The sequence below is a fragment of the Osmerus eperlanus genome, chromosome 1, assembly GCF_963692335.1.
Source record: "Osmerus eperlanus chromosome 1, fOsmEpe2.1, whole genome shotgun sequence".
NCBI lineage: Eukaryota > Metazoa > Chordata > Actinopteri > Osmeriformes > Osmeridae > Osmerus > Osmerus eperlanus.
This window is the reverse complement of record NC_085018.1, coordinates 7,902,772-7,918,980: the sequence shown is the minus strand read 5'-3', so window position 1 is coordinate 7,918,980 and position 16,209 is coordinate 7,902,772. Positions and strand designations below refer to the sequence as shown.

The window sequence follows — 16,209 nt, the reverse complement described above, 5'->3', positions numbered from 1 at the left end:
GCACTTTTGATAAAAATGCAATCGGTAAAAGTCCGGCATTTTCTGAAATTAATTCAACTAGTGCACAGTGCATCCATTTAGACAGAAATGACATGCCGTTGTGTAAATAAGATAAGGCCATTTAGTTTGTTTAATAAAAGAGCAAGCTATATACCTGTTTTATAGGAAAGGTAACCTTAAATGACTTATTTTGTGATCTGGCGCAATACATTTTATTAACTTGACCTTCCAGGGGGGGCGGGGGGTGCCGTTGGGGGGGGGCGGGGTGCCCTCCTAATATAATGGTAGGGGAAACACTGTAAGATGTCAGTGAAACACAAATTACTTGAACTATAGATGGTGCACAATGCCAGTGATAAAATTGATGTCTAGAAAAAATTGAGACAACTGCACCTTTTTCTATCATAAAAAAAAAGTTGAGAAAGACAGTTTTGAGTGAGAAAAGAAGGGTAAGATTCAAATTTTGCACATTTTACCGTTCTGTTCCTTACAAAAAAATTTCCTTTATATCTCAAATGCATGTGATGCAGCTGGTGATGACAGTTACCGTATTTCTTCGATTACACGCCGCAGCGTTTATTACACAATGATCATTTTTGGTGCAGCGTTTAATTAGTAAGAGAGATTTAGTGAATTTAGCTGCAGTGTGGCCGTAGACAAACAAAGAATAGACAAGGTCAAACACAAAGCCTAGTGTAAAAATTGAAGCCGCGCGTGTCTACATTGTGTAGAAATCTGAAGCAGCATGCCGAAACGTTCTTACACTTTAGCTTTCGAACAGAAAGCTGTGCAGAAAGCACTCACCGGGGGTTGCACGCGAACTTGGGGTTGATGAAAGGCAAATTCGCAAGTGGTGAAGTCAGCTACCTTGCAATATTCAGACCCTCCAGGAATTCGCGATGTTGCGATCGCACCAATTCACGCGAATTCAACGACCACAATTTTCCCGCAACTTTTACCAATCATCGTCGTCTCCCACAAATCTCTCCAGTAGGGGTTAAATCCAGTGTTGCGCCTGAACGGGTTCATTGAACGAAAGTTCATGAACTCGTTGATAATTTTGGTGAACGTGAACTGAACGTACTGTATTACTGCCTGATGAACGATACTGTGAATGTGTTCATTCTGGTGTCTGTGAACTCTTTCACTCTTTTTAATTTTGTTCAATAAGGTGCCAGATTTCTAGAGACTTCCAGGCAAAAAACACACCCGTAACAGTCATGTATCCAGGGTTGCCCAACCAGTCAATTGCTGCGTGTGCTTTCGGCAAGCGTGAGAGCGCCGAGTTGCGTAGAGGCCGAGAGAGGTATTGCAGACAGATAGAGATTTCAATCTTTTTTGTTAAAAAAAGAGATTCCTCCCTTCAATGCATGCGAATGTAAAACCTGGTTGGATAAGGATAAAAAATGGGATATGATGAAAATTGGCATGTTGGTAAGGTTATTTAGGGGACCATTTCTCAATGGTTTTATTCTTTGATGAATGTTTGTTAATTACTTAATTTTCAACCAATAACTCAATTAAAATTACAAAGAGGTAAATTCGCAACTTTTTATCGCAACTTTCACTTGCTCCTGCAATTTCATCGCAACAAACACCTAAAAAACACCACAACTTTCATCGCAACTTTTTGGAAAAGCTCCCGCAAAATCAGGAATTTTTGCCCGCAACTATCACAAAAAAGGCCCGCGAAATCCTGGGGGGACTGAATATTGTAGGCTACATGTAATTGTTGCAATTGCATTATAATAATGTAGGCTATAATTTGTTTTCAACCAATGTCATAATTTAGAGTTATATAATTGCATTCAGTATTAGGTGACTATTTGGTAAAAGTACAGTGCTTTTATTTTGAAGGCCTTTTGGAACGCTTGTGAGCAGGGGCGTTGTTCGACATAAAACTCTACTGGGGCAAAGGCCCCTATTCATATCCCTTTTTTTCTTCCAAGCTTGCTGCGCATAATGCACTATTAGGCTATAGAAACTTCCTTTGCATAACCCACTATACAACAGTTTAAGGACGCAAGTTTGATATCAGCTTTGGCAGTAACATCAATAGTTAATACGATAGCCTACATGAGCTTCATGTCATATTGTTTTTATGTTTTAGTCAAAATAAGATGATTGTTAGGCCTATCATTTAGAAACTTTCTTTAGTTTTGTAATGTTTTCTTAGCCTACCTCAATTCTGACAGAGTCCGACACCTGGAATTCTGCTGGGATCGGTTCATGTTTTCGGTTAAACTGCTTTGATTTTACAAGCGTTGATTGGGATACTGCGTTTATTTTTTCCGGGATTATCAATCTAAATTAATTCACTGACTAATAAAGTAAATTGTTAAAACTCAAACTTTAGATTTTACTGGGGCACAGCAGATTTATACTGGGGCACATGCCCCAGTAAAAAGCGTCTAATGACGCCCCTGCTTGTGAGTGAGAGTCGACAACAGCAAGCAAGGACGTTTAACGTTTAAAAGGACATTGATTGCAAAACCGATTTTACCTTGTGTCATGGAAATTTTGGAATACAGTTATAATATGTGTGTTTTATAATGTGTTTTAAGGGAAGTCTAAAAGTTTGTTAAGAAGCTTAATACAGTGACAGTCGATTCAACCCATTTGGTAGAGATGCCATTTGCAGTTTTATAACTAGGAGACGTGAAGTCTAAGAGACGGGAAGTCTGGGTGATCTGAGAGGGTTCTTGTCACCTGGGGAGGAAGAGACAGCTGGTCTGGAGACAATGTGGATTCAACTGTATTGTTATTGTGATCTGCTGCTCTGACCCTTCCTGTTGCATTGGGTGGGGTTAATCAAATACTTGTTTGAAGTGGCCCACACAAAGGACAGTTGACCATTTGACTGGTGAGCTCCTGTGGTTTTACTGTCTACTGGTTTGGGGAGAGAGGCCACATTGAAGAACCGTGGGAACTTGATATGAAGTCAAACTGTCACCAGAGATGTATTGTTTCAAACTGTCACTGAGCAGTGCTGACCAATCAACAGAGTTCAGAGGAATCATTTGATCTAAAGTTTATATAAGGCAGGGTTTTAGGGTTGTTCTGTATCACTCTGGCGAACGACCTGTGGCTAGCACCTCCTTCGTTATGACTGATCACAAAGTACTTTGTTAAATCATGATCTGTATAAGCAAAATAAATTTATTGTAACCGCCATCTCTTGACTATTCAAATCTACACAGTGCCACTAGAATTTTTCCATATCACCTTGTCATAGTTGAATAACGACAGTTCGGTGGGTAAAATGGACATACAGTGAACCTCAAAGTCCATTGACACCTCTTTCCTATCTAAATCTCACAACTTGAATTTATTCATTTGCTCAAACCATTTCACCAAAGACAGTTTTGAATGAAAACCTTGGACAATTTAAAGAAGGATTTGCTAAGCCGCTGTTGCTGAAAAGAAGTGCTGTTCCAACCGTATGCTCATCACAAACGCAAGCTGTAAGTGTGATTTTGCCGCTAACAGCCTATTAGCAATGCTAACGTCTCCTGTATCTAGCATAGGTAGAATGCAAAATAAGTTTCAAAACACATCAACACACCTTACTTAGCAAATGACTCTAGATAGACTAGCTGTAGAGCGCATTAGAAGGGAAGCTTCCGAAAAAATAACCAGAAAACAAATAGCAGCCCAGCTAACACATGACGTTGCGGCAACGTTGCCAGTAAGTGCTCAGTTGGTAACCCGCGACGTTACCTTCTGGCAACGTCGTAGCAACGTTATAAAGGGAATGTTGCCAGTTGGTCCCATGGACAACGTTGCCACGACGTCGTACCTTGGTCGGCTGGTTACGTTATTTTTAGACCCGTGGACAACGTTGCCGCGACGTCGTACCTTGGTCGGCTGGTTACGTAATTTTTTGGTCCCCTGGACAACGTTGCACCTTGGTCGGCTGGTTACGTTATTTTTAGACCCGTGGACAATGTTGCCGCGACGTCGTACCTTGGTCGGCTGGTTACGTTATTTTTTGGTCCCGTGGACAACGTTGCCGTGACGTTGTACCTTGGTCGGCTGGATACATTAATTTTGGTACCATGGGTTAAGTTGCGGTTAAGTCGCTCTTTGGTCGCAGGACAACGGATCTCGAGTGCAATATAGTGGTTTATCCAGAGATGGAGAGATCACACTGGACTGCTCTCAGTTCTGACACTTTTGCAATGTAGCCATAGTCTACATGAATTTCAATCACACACAATATTAAATGTTGCACCCAGCACGTATAAATGTAGACAATGCATGTAATTCATGTGCAGCTCAGCCCCAGCATGTCATTGGTCATCAATTTTCTCATATGCAGAAACATAGCTTTAATAAATAAAAGACTGAATTTGGAATATAATTTAGTCTTTCATGCTTTACTATAAACATGTACAAAAGCAATCAATGTGTGATGTGTAACATGATTAAGCAAACATTCTTTGTATAGCACACCAAAGCTGTATGACACACAATGCAAATTTGTGCTCCAATAATTTTTGTAATACAAAATTGTTAAATGTGACCAAAAGGTAAGCGACTCTTAAGAGGTTCGTTTCCAAAGACAAGTCATCACAGAATATTACAATTCTTCCTTAGCAAACCTGCCCCTCAGTCTGCCCCTGAGCAACAACTTTGCGCATGCCCATTTCAACGCATCGCTGAAACTGGGGTTTCAGAAGAGATTTTGCAGGGGTTCAACACCGTCTTGTAAGCATTGGATTTCAACTGGAAATTAGCTACTTCAAAGGTGAGTTTCTTTACAGAAATAGTTTTAAATATATAAACATATTTTCAGAAATTAGGGGGCATGCTATTACGTATATGTTTGAAATTTAGGCTATTTAGCCTGTTTATTATGGCGTGAAATTAGTGCCAGGAGAGCGAGCTCTGTAAAAACGATTTGTGTCTCTGTAGAAAATGATTCGTGTACTTGCAAAAAAAAGTTGTGTCTCCGTAGAAGAAGCCAAGATTTGTGTACTTGCAAAAAAGATTTGTAACTTGCAAAAAAGATTTGTGTACTTGTAAAAAAAAGTTTTTTTGTCTCCGTAGAAGAAAAAGATTAGTGTACTTGTAAAAAAAAGTTTTGTGTCTCCGTAGAAGAAGGCGGGAACACTGCTCCCAAAACCATCTAAGACAATCAAATATAGCCATTTCTGTGTCTAGTATCATTGGACATTTTCGTCTGTCTATCACAAAGAACGTCAGCGAATAAGAACAAAACTAGAATGCTGATGATTTCAATGGCGAGTCATTTGGTAAGTAGTTCAAAATATCCATGGGCATGTATCTTTAATGCAACATTTAAAGATTATTCGGTTAGCACACTCTTAACAGTATAAATTTATGGATAAGAGTCGTAGTAAGTTGAATAGTTTTTTAATGTAAATATGTATACGGATATTTAATTAGACGACCAGTCATTAAACCTAGCATTAGTTGGACAATGTGCAGATAAATTGCAGCCGGTAAGCATCATACTAAGCGTTCACAACTTTACATGTTTTTTAATGTTGGTGTATTCGCCATGCTAAACTAAACATGAGCTGGATCTCAAATGTTGGCTGGGAAAGTTAAGCGCAAAAAATTAAAAAGATATGGATCTTTCACTCTAGAGTGTATTCTTTACTGCCAGCTTTCATTTCGAATGAAAACCACTAACTATATTCGCGGCAGTTCGCTGCCATTTAGCTGCACATTGTCCAACTAATGCTAGGTTACAGACTGGCAACGTCGGAAAATAACGTTGCCACAACGCCGCAGTTACGGACTGGCAACGTGATTTGGTGACGTACGCCGTTACCTCATGGCGTCTTTCACTTCCCACGTTGCCGCAACGTCGCCAAAGACGTTGCGGCAACGTATGTTTGGTCATTGAATGACGTTGCGGCAACGTGAGGGCAACGTAACTGTGTTAGCTGGGAGTCTTTTGCTAACGCCTGTCTAGATTATATATTTGAAAGAACTGGAGAAAGGCAGGTGCTAGATACTGTACAGGATACGTTAGCATAATAACTGTTACCGACAAAATCATACTACAGCTTCCGGTTGTGATGAACATAAGGTCGGAACGCACCTCTTTTCAGCAACAGCTTTATAGCAAATCCTGCTTTACATTGTCCCAGGTTTTCAAAACCGTCCTTGGTGAAATGGTTCGAGCAAATGTGTAATTGAGGGTCGAACTGCACAGGGATCTACGCTACGGTATAGACAAACATCAGCCATGCCCGTCGAGTCAATGTTAGCTAGACTCTAGATTTGCAAGGAATGCACAAACAGCTAGCTAGATAGCTAAAACACCTATAGTTTAGCTTGCTAACGCAAGAGCATATTGTCTCTATACCAATACAGCCCCCTACGTGAACATATTCATATTTAAATACACCGTTAAAGACATGTAGCTAGCCAGCTAGTTTTAAGACCGTGTCAAATTTGCGAAGGCTAGAGCTAGAAGACGACGGTCGAAAGATAGTCAACTTAGCCTGGCGGGTAGCTAATCAAACTGTCAGTTGTCAACCGCTAATTTTATATCATATTATCTACTGGTATCTGACAACTGCCCACTTCAATAAGAGATCCAGATTAGCCATTTTCTTACCTATTTTGTAGACTTATCTTGCTCTTGTGAATATGCCATATGACAACATTTGGATTGGCGTTTGTCACGCAGCTGTCTGCGACTGAAAGTTTTAAAGGGGTGATTGACTGGGTTTTTTGGGTAGGCTATTTCACACTGTTCCTTAAGGTCTCCGAATAGGGTATGTAACATTGGTTGGGTTGAAAATGACCCGGGTGCTGTTCTATGCCCCCTGATAGATCCTCTGATATTTTCCCTGGAAAAAAACACTAGCTTTTCTCCTTTTATGGTATGCTCATTAATATTTAGATTAGCTGCGCGCTGATTGGTTGGTTTTCAACGAGTGAAGCTGGGGAGCAAAAACGCAACATGGACAACAGCACTCACTGAAACACCGAAGTTGGAGACTTGAAATAAAAACGCGCAAATAAATCTATTGTGTCTACACAACACTGTTTTCAACCGATTGACTAGATATCATTCGAAATGATAACTTTAGTTGTTTCCACTTCTGCCCAGGTAGCAAAATTTGTCTGGCCCATCTCTGGGCCACATCCTTGCTCCAGTTCTGGTCCACATACTGAAAACAGACACATACGATGTGTTCTGGCCCAGATGCGGCCCCCACCCTGTAAAATTGTAATATTGTGTTATGTGGGCCAGGTCTGGCCCAGACACTGTAAGACAGATATGGCTGAGTGTCGGCTTGGTCCCCGGCCCAGTTCTGGCCCAAACACTGTAAAACATCTATTGTGTTATGTGGCCCAGGTCTGGCCCAGACACTGTAAGACAGATATGGCTGAGTGTCGGCTTGGGGGATTTCTTCTAACTGCAGCTTTGAAATAAAGCAATACATTTTGTAAGATCACTGTGAAATCTCAAGCATTGGTTATGCTTCTACTATGGTCATTTTTGCACAGGTTTGATCACTTAAATCTAAATCAATGCGCAGCCAACGTGCACATGCACACATGTAAATAGACACTCACGCATACAGACATTCCTTGCCTCCAAGTTATGCATTATGCACCTAGCCGTGGATTAGTCCTTACATATCATCTGGAAGAGACAGGTAATTATGTTGGTAAACAGATGTACTTACCAATCACAACCGCCTTGAGCTGCAGACTGGCCAGGGATGTTTTCCCATTTACTCCCCGCCAGTTGATCTTCATGGCAAGAGAGTTGGAGATTACCCTTTTCAAGGTTCTCCATGTGCAGTCGCGCACATCCGCCCCCCCAATCAGTCCCAACCAGTTGACCTGAAACGGATAAAAAAAACGATATTATAATTATGTAGTCATATTCAAAGAAATTATGAATAAACATCAACTGTGTCTGCATTTAACCTGTTTTCCATGTTTTCCTCCTCTACCAAAAATTAGAATTGTTCCCTCATATCAAAGTGGTGTTTCAGTAGCTGTGTAATAGTGCAATTGTTACGGGATTAAATAAATACAAATTCTCACCAGTCTTTGGTTGTACTCAGGACTCAGGAGTTTTTCTTCCAGACTGAGGAGTTGAGGAAGGTCTCTCAGAGGCAGTAGACCTTCCTCAATGTTGCCTGGCTGGACCTGCACCTCTCGGTGCTGGAGAAGCCGAAGAATTTGGCTTTGTTGGTCCAGCACCATCTCTAACTTGGTCAGGACCTCCCTCAGTATGGCTATAACATAGAAGTTAACAATAATGTTTTTAGATAAATACACTACAAACCTATACAACTCCATCCTCAAGGCCCATTCACACCAAGGACAATAACTAAGATACAGTTTTAGAAATCGTTCTATATATAAAACAATAGTCCACACCACAACGATATCTAACGGAACAATATAGTTTGGATCACTTTCAAAACTATTTCTTTCCAGGTGATGAACAAAAAACACAAATGCCAGTAATATGGCTGAGTAGAAATCACTATTGACCCTACCTGGTTCTGCTGATTGCTGGGGTGGGCCTGGCACCACTACAAGAAAACAATATATTAAGGAAGTGAGGAAACATTATCTACAAAATGAATACCTACAAAGGATCAGAAAACAAAGAAAATACACTCACATGTTGAATTGATAGGCTCCCAATTTGACAGGTGCTCTGAAAAAGAGCAGTTCTGGGATGCTGCTGCCAAATTGGGGATGGTGGGGACTGCAGGGTAGGCAATCGGGGGGGCAGGTTGACATGTGATTCTAGGGGCCGGCTCGTCTTCTGAATCCTCTTCAGGGGTGCCAATCTGGACAGTCTTCCTATAAAATGTTTTTTTATCAAAGTAAAAAAAAAACTGTAAATATGACCTCAAAGCATCAAGGAATAGTAATGGTACCCATACGTTTTGCGCCTTTGTGGTCCACTCCCACAATCAGCGTCTGATTGGAGGTCAGACCATGTCTCTGCCTCTTTGGCCTTCCTCCTGCCCTCTTCATAGCTGTCTGTAAAACACAGTTACATTTAACCTTATTAGACTCGGGCTAAGAATTAAACAAACACCATAAGAAATACAGTGTTGAGCCAAACAACAGGTCTGTTATACTGGCAAGTGGAAAAATATAATCTAGGGACCACAGCATGCTGCAATTGACCAATCAAAGTCATGTATTCTGGAGGGTTGTGTAACAATGTACCTTAGCTAATGGTCATGCATACAATATGTCAGAATAAGTGAAACCTAGCTTTAAAATGTCAAATGTACCTGTTATATACATCGTGCGGACCTCCCACCGGTCCCAGTCAAGGCTAGGAGCCATTAGGGTCTTGACGGCCTGGTGGAGGGCCATGCCCCTCAAGTTTGGCCAACCACACTGGCCATTCTCCTCCCAAATTGCTGGGACCAGCTCCACCTCATGCGTTTCCAAAAACTCAACTATTTTAAACATTCTGTTTGAAACAAATCTTAGTTATTGCAGGTAGGTATGGTACCAACACAAATAACTGACAACATCTGACCAACATGAAAACTGAAACTATTTACAACCTCAAGTAAACAAAATAGCTGTGCTTGAGTATACAGATCTCAGCATACATGCACCCCCCTTAACAAAGTAGCACTTGTGTAATGACCGGCTTGTTTGATGTTTGTGGGCTGTTTACGTCATCACGTAGGTGCGTGCAGCTGTAAAATGCTAAATGACTTGAATGGAAAGAAGTTCAATGCAGACGTTATGAAAAGAAGCAGCATTTCGTTTCTAAATAATCGTGTTTGGTGAACAGAATAATACTACATTTGGTTTCCCTTTGGAAAGCGGAGCGAGGTAATATGTATATGCGTTGAACTTGTCAAACTTGTCTTATTCTCATTCCTTTGTAATATTTTACCTCCGCACGTGCTATGTATGTAATTGCTAGCAGCACACATTCGAGACATAATTCCTTTGTGCTATAACCTGTGTGTATTTACATTGTTGTATTTGTGCATTCTTTTGTATAGTTTTACGGTGTCTACGTGTACGATGTATCTTGATGCAAAGAAATCAACGTCGAACGGCGATAGCTAAGACATCAGTGAGAACCCTCTGCCCCCTCGTGCTTCCACCAAGGGGTTGCTAACAACTAATGTTAACCACAAACCGAGGCTATCCAAAATCCAAGCACCAGAAGTCCACACGATATTAACTTTAGCATCAACCAGTCAACGGCAAAACAACCTCCCCAATTCCAGGGAGTCTCCAATCAAATTCTTGGCTAGCCTCTATATTTTACAACCAGGCTCAAGACATCAAGCTTGTAAAGGTAATTATGCAGCAGAGGTAAAAAGATAGTGGAGATGCTACTGGCTTTTATATCCCGCTCAGTAGAATGGTGAAAAGATTGCAGACTACAACATTCCTATCTATGCGTTTTTTGGTGCTACATAAACAACTGACTCTACTGGACAGAGAACCAAATGGGGAAAGGACTGTCTTTATCCTGCTGAAAGGGCTAAATTAAATCACTGACACAAGTGCAGTAGTGGCACTGCAACAAATTTGTCTTTTTTTGGTAACCTCACATATTTCTCAACATGGTCAAATAACTCAGTGATTTTCAGGGTTGATGAAATGTTGCCAACCAGGAAGATACCCAACTTACAAGAATTCAGAGGATACTCAAAAAATGGTTCGATTACTTCATATTCCCTGAAAACAATATGTATCTTATCCTGACACTGAAGGATGTTGTCAACCAAAACAATGCAACCACCAATCTTAACGCATCTGTCTCCTTCACTTGATACATTAATTTTGGTACCACCTATGAAAAGCTCCTGGAACTGAAGTACTGGCAGGCCCACTATAGAGGGTGGAACTGGGCCACGGTCATGCTCCTTCTGCAACTTTCTCTTTCCATGTGAAGCTTCATCATTCACTGTAAAAGGGGCCATTTCTGAGATCCGCCGAATAACCTGGGCTAGTGGATGATGCGGGGTTCTTACTATCTTTTTGATTTGACCTAAATAATCCTCAAACGGAAATCCCGATATAAGGTCCAGATTGCCGTGTATCCTAACATCCTCGGAAAGATGGGTTAGCCCATGAACATTGTACGTAACAAATTCAGGACCATACAATTCACCAAAATGTGTCACAAATGAAACAAGTAATGTGTGTGCAAAGTCATGAAGATTTGCTGACAATGAAGGACTAGCAAGGATGAAAATGGCAACCGATAACAACATGAAATTGTTGTAGACTGAAGCTGACAACACATTTTGGAGAACCACTGGACCTGTGTACAACAAGAACTGTCGCAACTCCGTGGCTTTCCACCTGAGCCTCTCTGAAAGCTGTCTGGGTTTACGAGCAAAATCCATGGGAATGAAGCTTCTTAAGCCTACAAGTTCGTTTGAGATATGCTGCATCTGATGAGAAGACAAGCGGCAGAGTAAGGGCCCTGATGCAATCCACAAATCCAACAGTCTACGTACTACCCCAAGACAGACGAGATGCATGTAATCATGAGGAAAAGAAGACACCATGCCTATGCCTGCATCAACTAATGGTGACTTCCTCATATGATGCTCATCATCAGACATCATTTCAAACGACAGATCAGTTCGGACTGGGCTATTGACTTCTGGAAATGTCATCCTATGTTTAAGATAAACGCCTGTTTGGAAACACTTGTCACAACCTGAGTAACCAGTGTGAGATTTTGTTCCTTTAATGTAAGCTCTTGCTGGGGCATCACAGATGACAGAAGTGACCTTAACCCTCGTGCTGCCTTCGGGTCACATGACCCAAAGGTTCATAACGAACCATCGTTGTGTTTACCCAATTTTACCCAATACAAAAACAAATAAAAATAATTTTCTTTTAACCTTCGCAATGTGGGGGGTCTGAGACAGCCCAACGGTTAAAAGAAAATGCTTCACTTTGTTTTTGTATGCGGTAAAGTTGTCGAAATACGATGGTGGGTCACAATGACTGATGGGTCAGAACGACCCGAAGATAACACAAGGGTTAAGGAAGCATTGTTTCCCCTTAATAATGAATCCTTTGCTTAGCCCTTGTAACTCACTGACAAGATCTTTTAGATACTCAACCAGACAACTTGGCTTTGAGTTGCCACAAAACAGAGCAATGACAACTGGCTTTTTGACAACACCCTTTATCAAGCCAAGGATTGGCCAGAACTGGACTGAGGAACTCTTAAACAAAGGTAATCCATCAACATTCAGCTGCAATTTGAATTCATGTCTGTTAGGAATGTGACACCAGATTCTTTCAAAGCTTTTTGCAAAAGCTTTTAAAATGCCAATGTAGTGGTAAGTACCACCAGCAACAACTTGGATGGTGTAGGAGGTAACCGTATTGAGTAGAGTTCTGGCATCTTTTGGTAGAAAAGGATGATACACTCTCAAGATGGCCAGAAGTGCAGTCAAAGCTACTAAAGACACCCTGAAATGAACTGCCCAGTCACATAGAGAATCAGTAAGGGATGGACTAACATTTTCCATGTCATCATCATCCTGGGAATCATCTTCGGTGTCATATTTTAGTCCCTCATTAGCCTGATCCTGGTATTCCTCTGAATTACTAGCATTATCTGCAGGTCCACAGGCCTGTGGACCTGTGGAGGCTAGATCCACAGCTGCAGACTCACCAGGAAATGAAGCAAATGTAGAACTCACCCTTTTAACTGCTCGTTTTCTAAGACTACGCCTATCCATGTTTTACCTGAGTTGTTTTTCTTTCTTTCTACTTTCGTTTTCTTTCTCCAACCTGAGGAAACAAACAAGTGAGAAATCAACATGATGGTGTTGCAGTATAAACATGTATTTTTCTGTTTATATTATAAAATACAGCATGTGGTAATCAATTAAATATAGATAGATATAAAACACTAAAAATATTGAAAACAAATGAGTTAATGGTTTATAAAAGTTGTTTAAAATCTAAGCAGAACATAGTGAATGGCATATTCATTCAAAATGTCAATTTATTAAACGACAAACATGACATGATTTACTGATGACTTATTTGTAGAAATGTTGCCATTACGTTACGTCCATTCATATTTCTGTTATGAAAAACTTCTCCCATGCCGCCTTTTCCATACTCTAGTGCTCTGTTGATCAAATTACTGTAGCATTCTGAAATCTGACACAAACTACTACACAAACTTATTGTAGTCTTAGAGAGAAAATTATTGATCAATACATTGAATTCCAACTTTATTTAATGACCCCATTCTAATTTAGAGTCATACATAAATCGAAATTACTATGATTTGTATTCACCTTATTCCGGAAGTCGCGATGGGCGCTGCCATCCGCGTATTCTCGTTTCCGGTTTGTATACTTTCCGTTTTATAACATACAAAAAGAGAACGTCTTAAAAAGCCTCTGATACAAATTTAACGATAATAGAGATGCCTAGCATCAACTGCGCAGTTCGTGGCTGCCATAACACATGGGGAAAACGGAATCAGACCCTTAATTACGATTGTTTTGACCATGGAAAGAAGAGGTCTGAGTGTTGTGGGCCGCTATTTACTTTGCACCGAGCTCCAACCGACGTTGAGGATCTGCGTCTCTGGCTGAAGGCGCTGAATTTAAAAAACTCACCGAAGTGTCCTTTTGTGTGCTCGTATCATTTTGTGGATGGTAAACCTACACCTGAACATCCCTACCCAGAGAAATGGTTGGGATACAACGCTCCTCTGAAGAGACCTCGGCGGGTGCTTGAAAAATATACGCGTAAGTCTACTTTGCATGTGGACAGGGTTCATCCTAGCCTAGCCTGGTTGCTACTTATCATCCCGAAAATACAGTCTCCAGTGCGGGGCCTTGTGCCTAGAGTGTGCGTTAATTTTGTTTAATAATATCCAATATATAAAAATTATGTGATGCGTTTAAAAATTGTGAAAACTACCCAGATTAATGTGTTTTGTCAACAGAATCATAACTTGCAGAAATATCGTAGAATGTTGTACTATTTATATTGTATAGTTATATAGATATATATATATATACTATTAAAGCTGTTTCATTGAACTTGTCTGTTTCCTCAGCTGCATCTGCCAGCTGTGCAGTGGAAGATGATAACTGTGAAGAAACGTCTCCACTTCCTCCTGAACACAACTATGGAAAGAATGCCAGCCCTTCAATAGATCAGCCACTCAACTGTAATCAGGCAACGCAGTGTTCAGGACCTCCCGAACTGCATCGACAACTTCTACGCACTGATCGCTTAAGTCTGCTCTACACAGGTTTGCCTCTGGATGCGTTTTCTTTTTTAGCCAATCAGCTAACAAAGGATTACAAAAACTCCTTTCAATTAGATGCCCATGATCAGGTCCTTATGACCCTGATGAAGTTACGGCTGAATTTGCTGCAGGATGATCTTGCTGAGAGGTTTCATGTGTCTCAGTCTCAAGTCAGCAAGATCACGTCTGTGTGGTATGACATCATGGAGGAGAAAATGAGGAGTTACATCCCTTGGCTGCCCAGGGAAACTATCCAAGCAACAATGCCACAGTGTTTTAAAGAGCACTATCAAACAACAACCTGTGTGATCGACTGCTCTGAAACCCCACTGCAGAAACCCCACAACCTGGATTCAAGAGGCGAGTCTTATAGTCATTACTATGGCCAAAATACAATTAAGTATCTAGTGGCAATTGCTCCCAGTGGTCTGATCATGTTTGTGTCCGCTGCATATGGAGGCAGATGCAGTGACAAATTCATTACATCTAATAGTGGCTTTCTGGAGTACCTGCGTCCAGGAGATGTTGTTATGGCAGACAGAGGATTTGTCATTTCAGACCTCCTCCATGAACGAAAAGTGAAGCTGATCTTGCCAGCATTCACCAAAAAGGGGATGCCACTGTCTGAAGAGGACACAACCAACACCAGGCGCATTGCCAATGTGCGCGTCCACGTTGAAAGGGTCATTCGCCGCATAAAAAACCTTTCACAAATTATACCAGTAAACCTGGCTCACAAATTTGATAAAATCCTGAGAATTTGTGCAGCTTTATCTAATCTACGTGGGGATATCATTCATGAAGAGGATTAGTTGGTAATAAATAATTGTACATGATTGTAAATATTTAATTTTTTCAATAATTGTTTAAAAGTAAATTGATTGGAATGTTGATTTGTGTAGAAATGCTTATGTAATTTTAAAAGGGACGTTATGCAGAATCAACTCATGAGCTTTTAACCTTGTTACAACAGTATTTCCACATCATTATCTTATTCCATGTTGTATATTGATAGATTCTTGCATGTTTGAGTACTGTACTGTTTTCGGCTATCCCCGTCAACATCCTGTCCCTTGTGTTTATGAGAACAAATCTGACTGTGTGATACTTGTACGTAACACGTAAATGACAATCAACAAACATGTGCATTAAATGTTTAGTTTTTTTTTATACATTGAATCAAGGAGTTTCTTTCCTCATACATAAAATGATCCATCCACAATAACAATAATCAAGTTATACTACATGGTCCCTGTAAAATAAACAATCTCAACAAAACAATTGTGCATATCGCGCACAAAGCACCAAGCGACCCTCCTGGTGCTCATCAGACACGTAAGGCAGCATAGATTTGAAATAAAATGTTCTGAGCCTTGCAAGCATTTTAGAACAGAACTCGTTGTTGAAGGGAACATCAACCACCACTTGTTGGGAAGAGGACCAGATGAGGAGCTTGCATGCCCTTAGCCCAGTGCACATCATGGTAAATTGAACCTGGATGAAAAAACCACGAGGACCATTTTCTTGCAGCTGGGGAAACCTCCACCATCTTCACGTCGTATTTCCTGCTCTCCATCAGATCTTTTACCGTCTCGCCAGCCTTAAGGAAAGGACATTTAATTTCCAAAAGAAAACCCGAGTCGATAATCCCATCAGGACTCGCTGACAGCCAAGGCTCTCCAGGACACAGCATTGTACCTCTTCTGGAAATACTATACCCTTGCTCCTCCAACCACTGTAGTGCCTTAGCTTCACCCATGGTCCCATGTCGAGTTGCAGCATTCCCATGAAACCTGGGATGCACGTGTGTTTTGAGATAAGCATCCGGGCTGGTTCTAATGGGTACTTTTTTGGAGGTGCTGGCAGTTATCCTCAATGTTCTTGAGTCATGCCAGACCTGGGATGAACTCTGCTCCCGAGTTGCCTCTTCCAGCTTTTTGCCGTCAATAGCC

General features: G+C 40.9%; 1 protein-coding gene across 1 annotated transcript; it reads left to right on the top strand.

The window, feature by feature from the left end:
* Positions 1–13,420: 13,420 nt before the first annotated feature.
* Positions 13,421–15,069, top strand: si:dkey-56d12.4 (uncharacterized protein LOC799220 homolog). Its single transcript, XM_062480469.1, has 2 exons — positions 13,421–13,748; positions 14,063–15,069. Exons 1-2 carry the CDS (start codon positions 13,421–13,423, stop codon positions 15,067–15,069), a joined length of 1,335 nt encoding a protein of 444 aa, XP_062336453.1.
* The last annotated feature ends 1,140 nt before the right edge of the window (positions 15,070–16,209 follow it).

Coding starts and splice junctions, on each gene's coding strand:
- si:dkey-56d12.4 (XM_062480469.1), top strand. CDS start 13,421: ATGCCTAGCATCAACTGCGCAGTTCGTGGCTGCCATAACACATGGGGA. Junction 13,749..14,062: donor GGTGCTTGAAAAATATACGC/GTAAGTCTACTT, acceptor CTGTTTCCTCAG/CTGCATCTGCCAGCTGTGCA.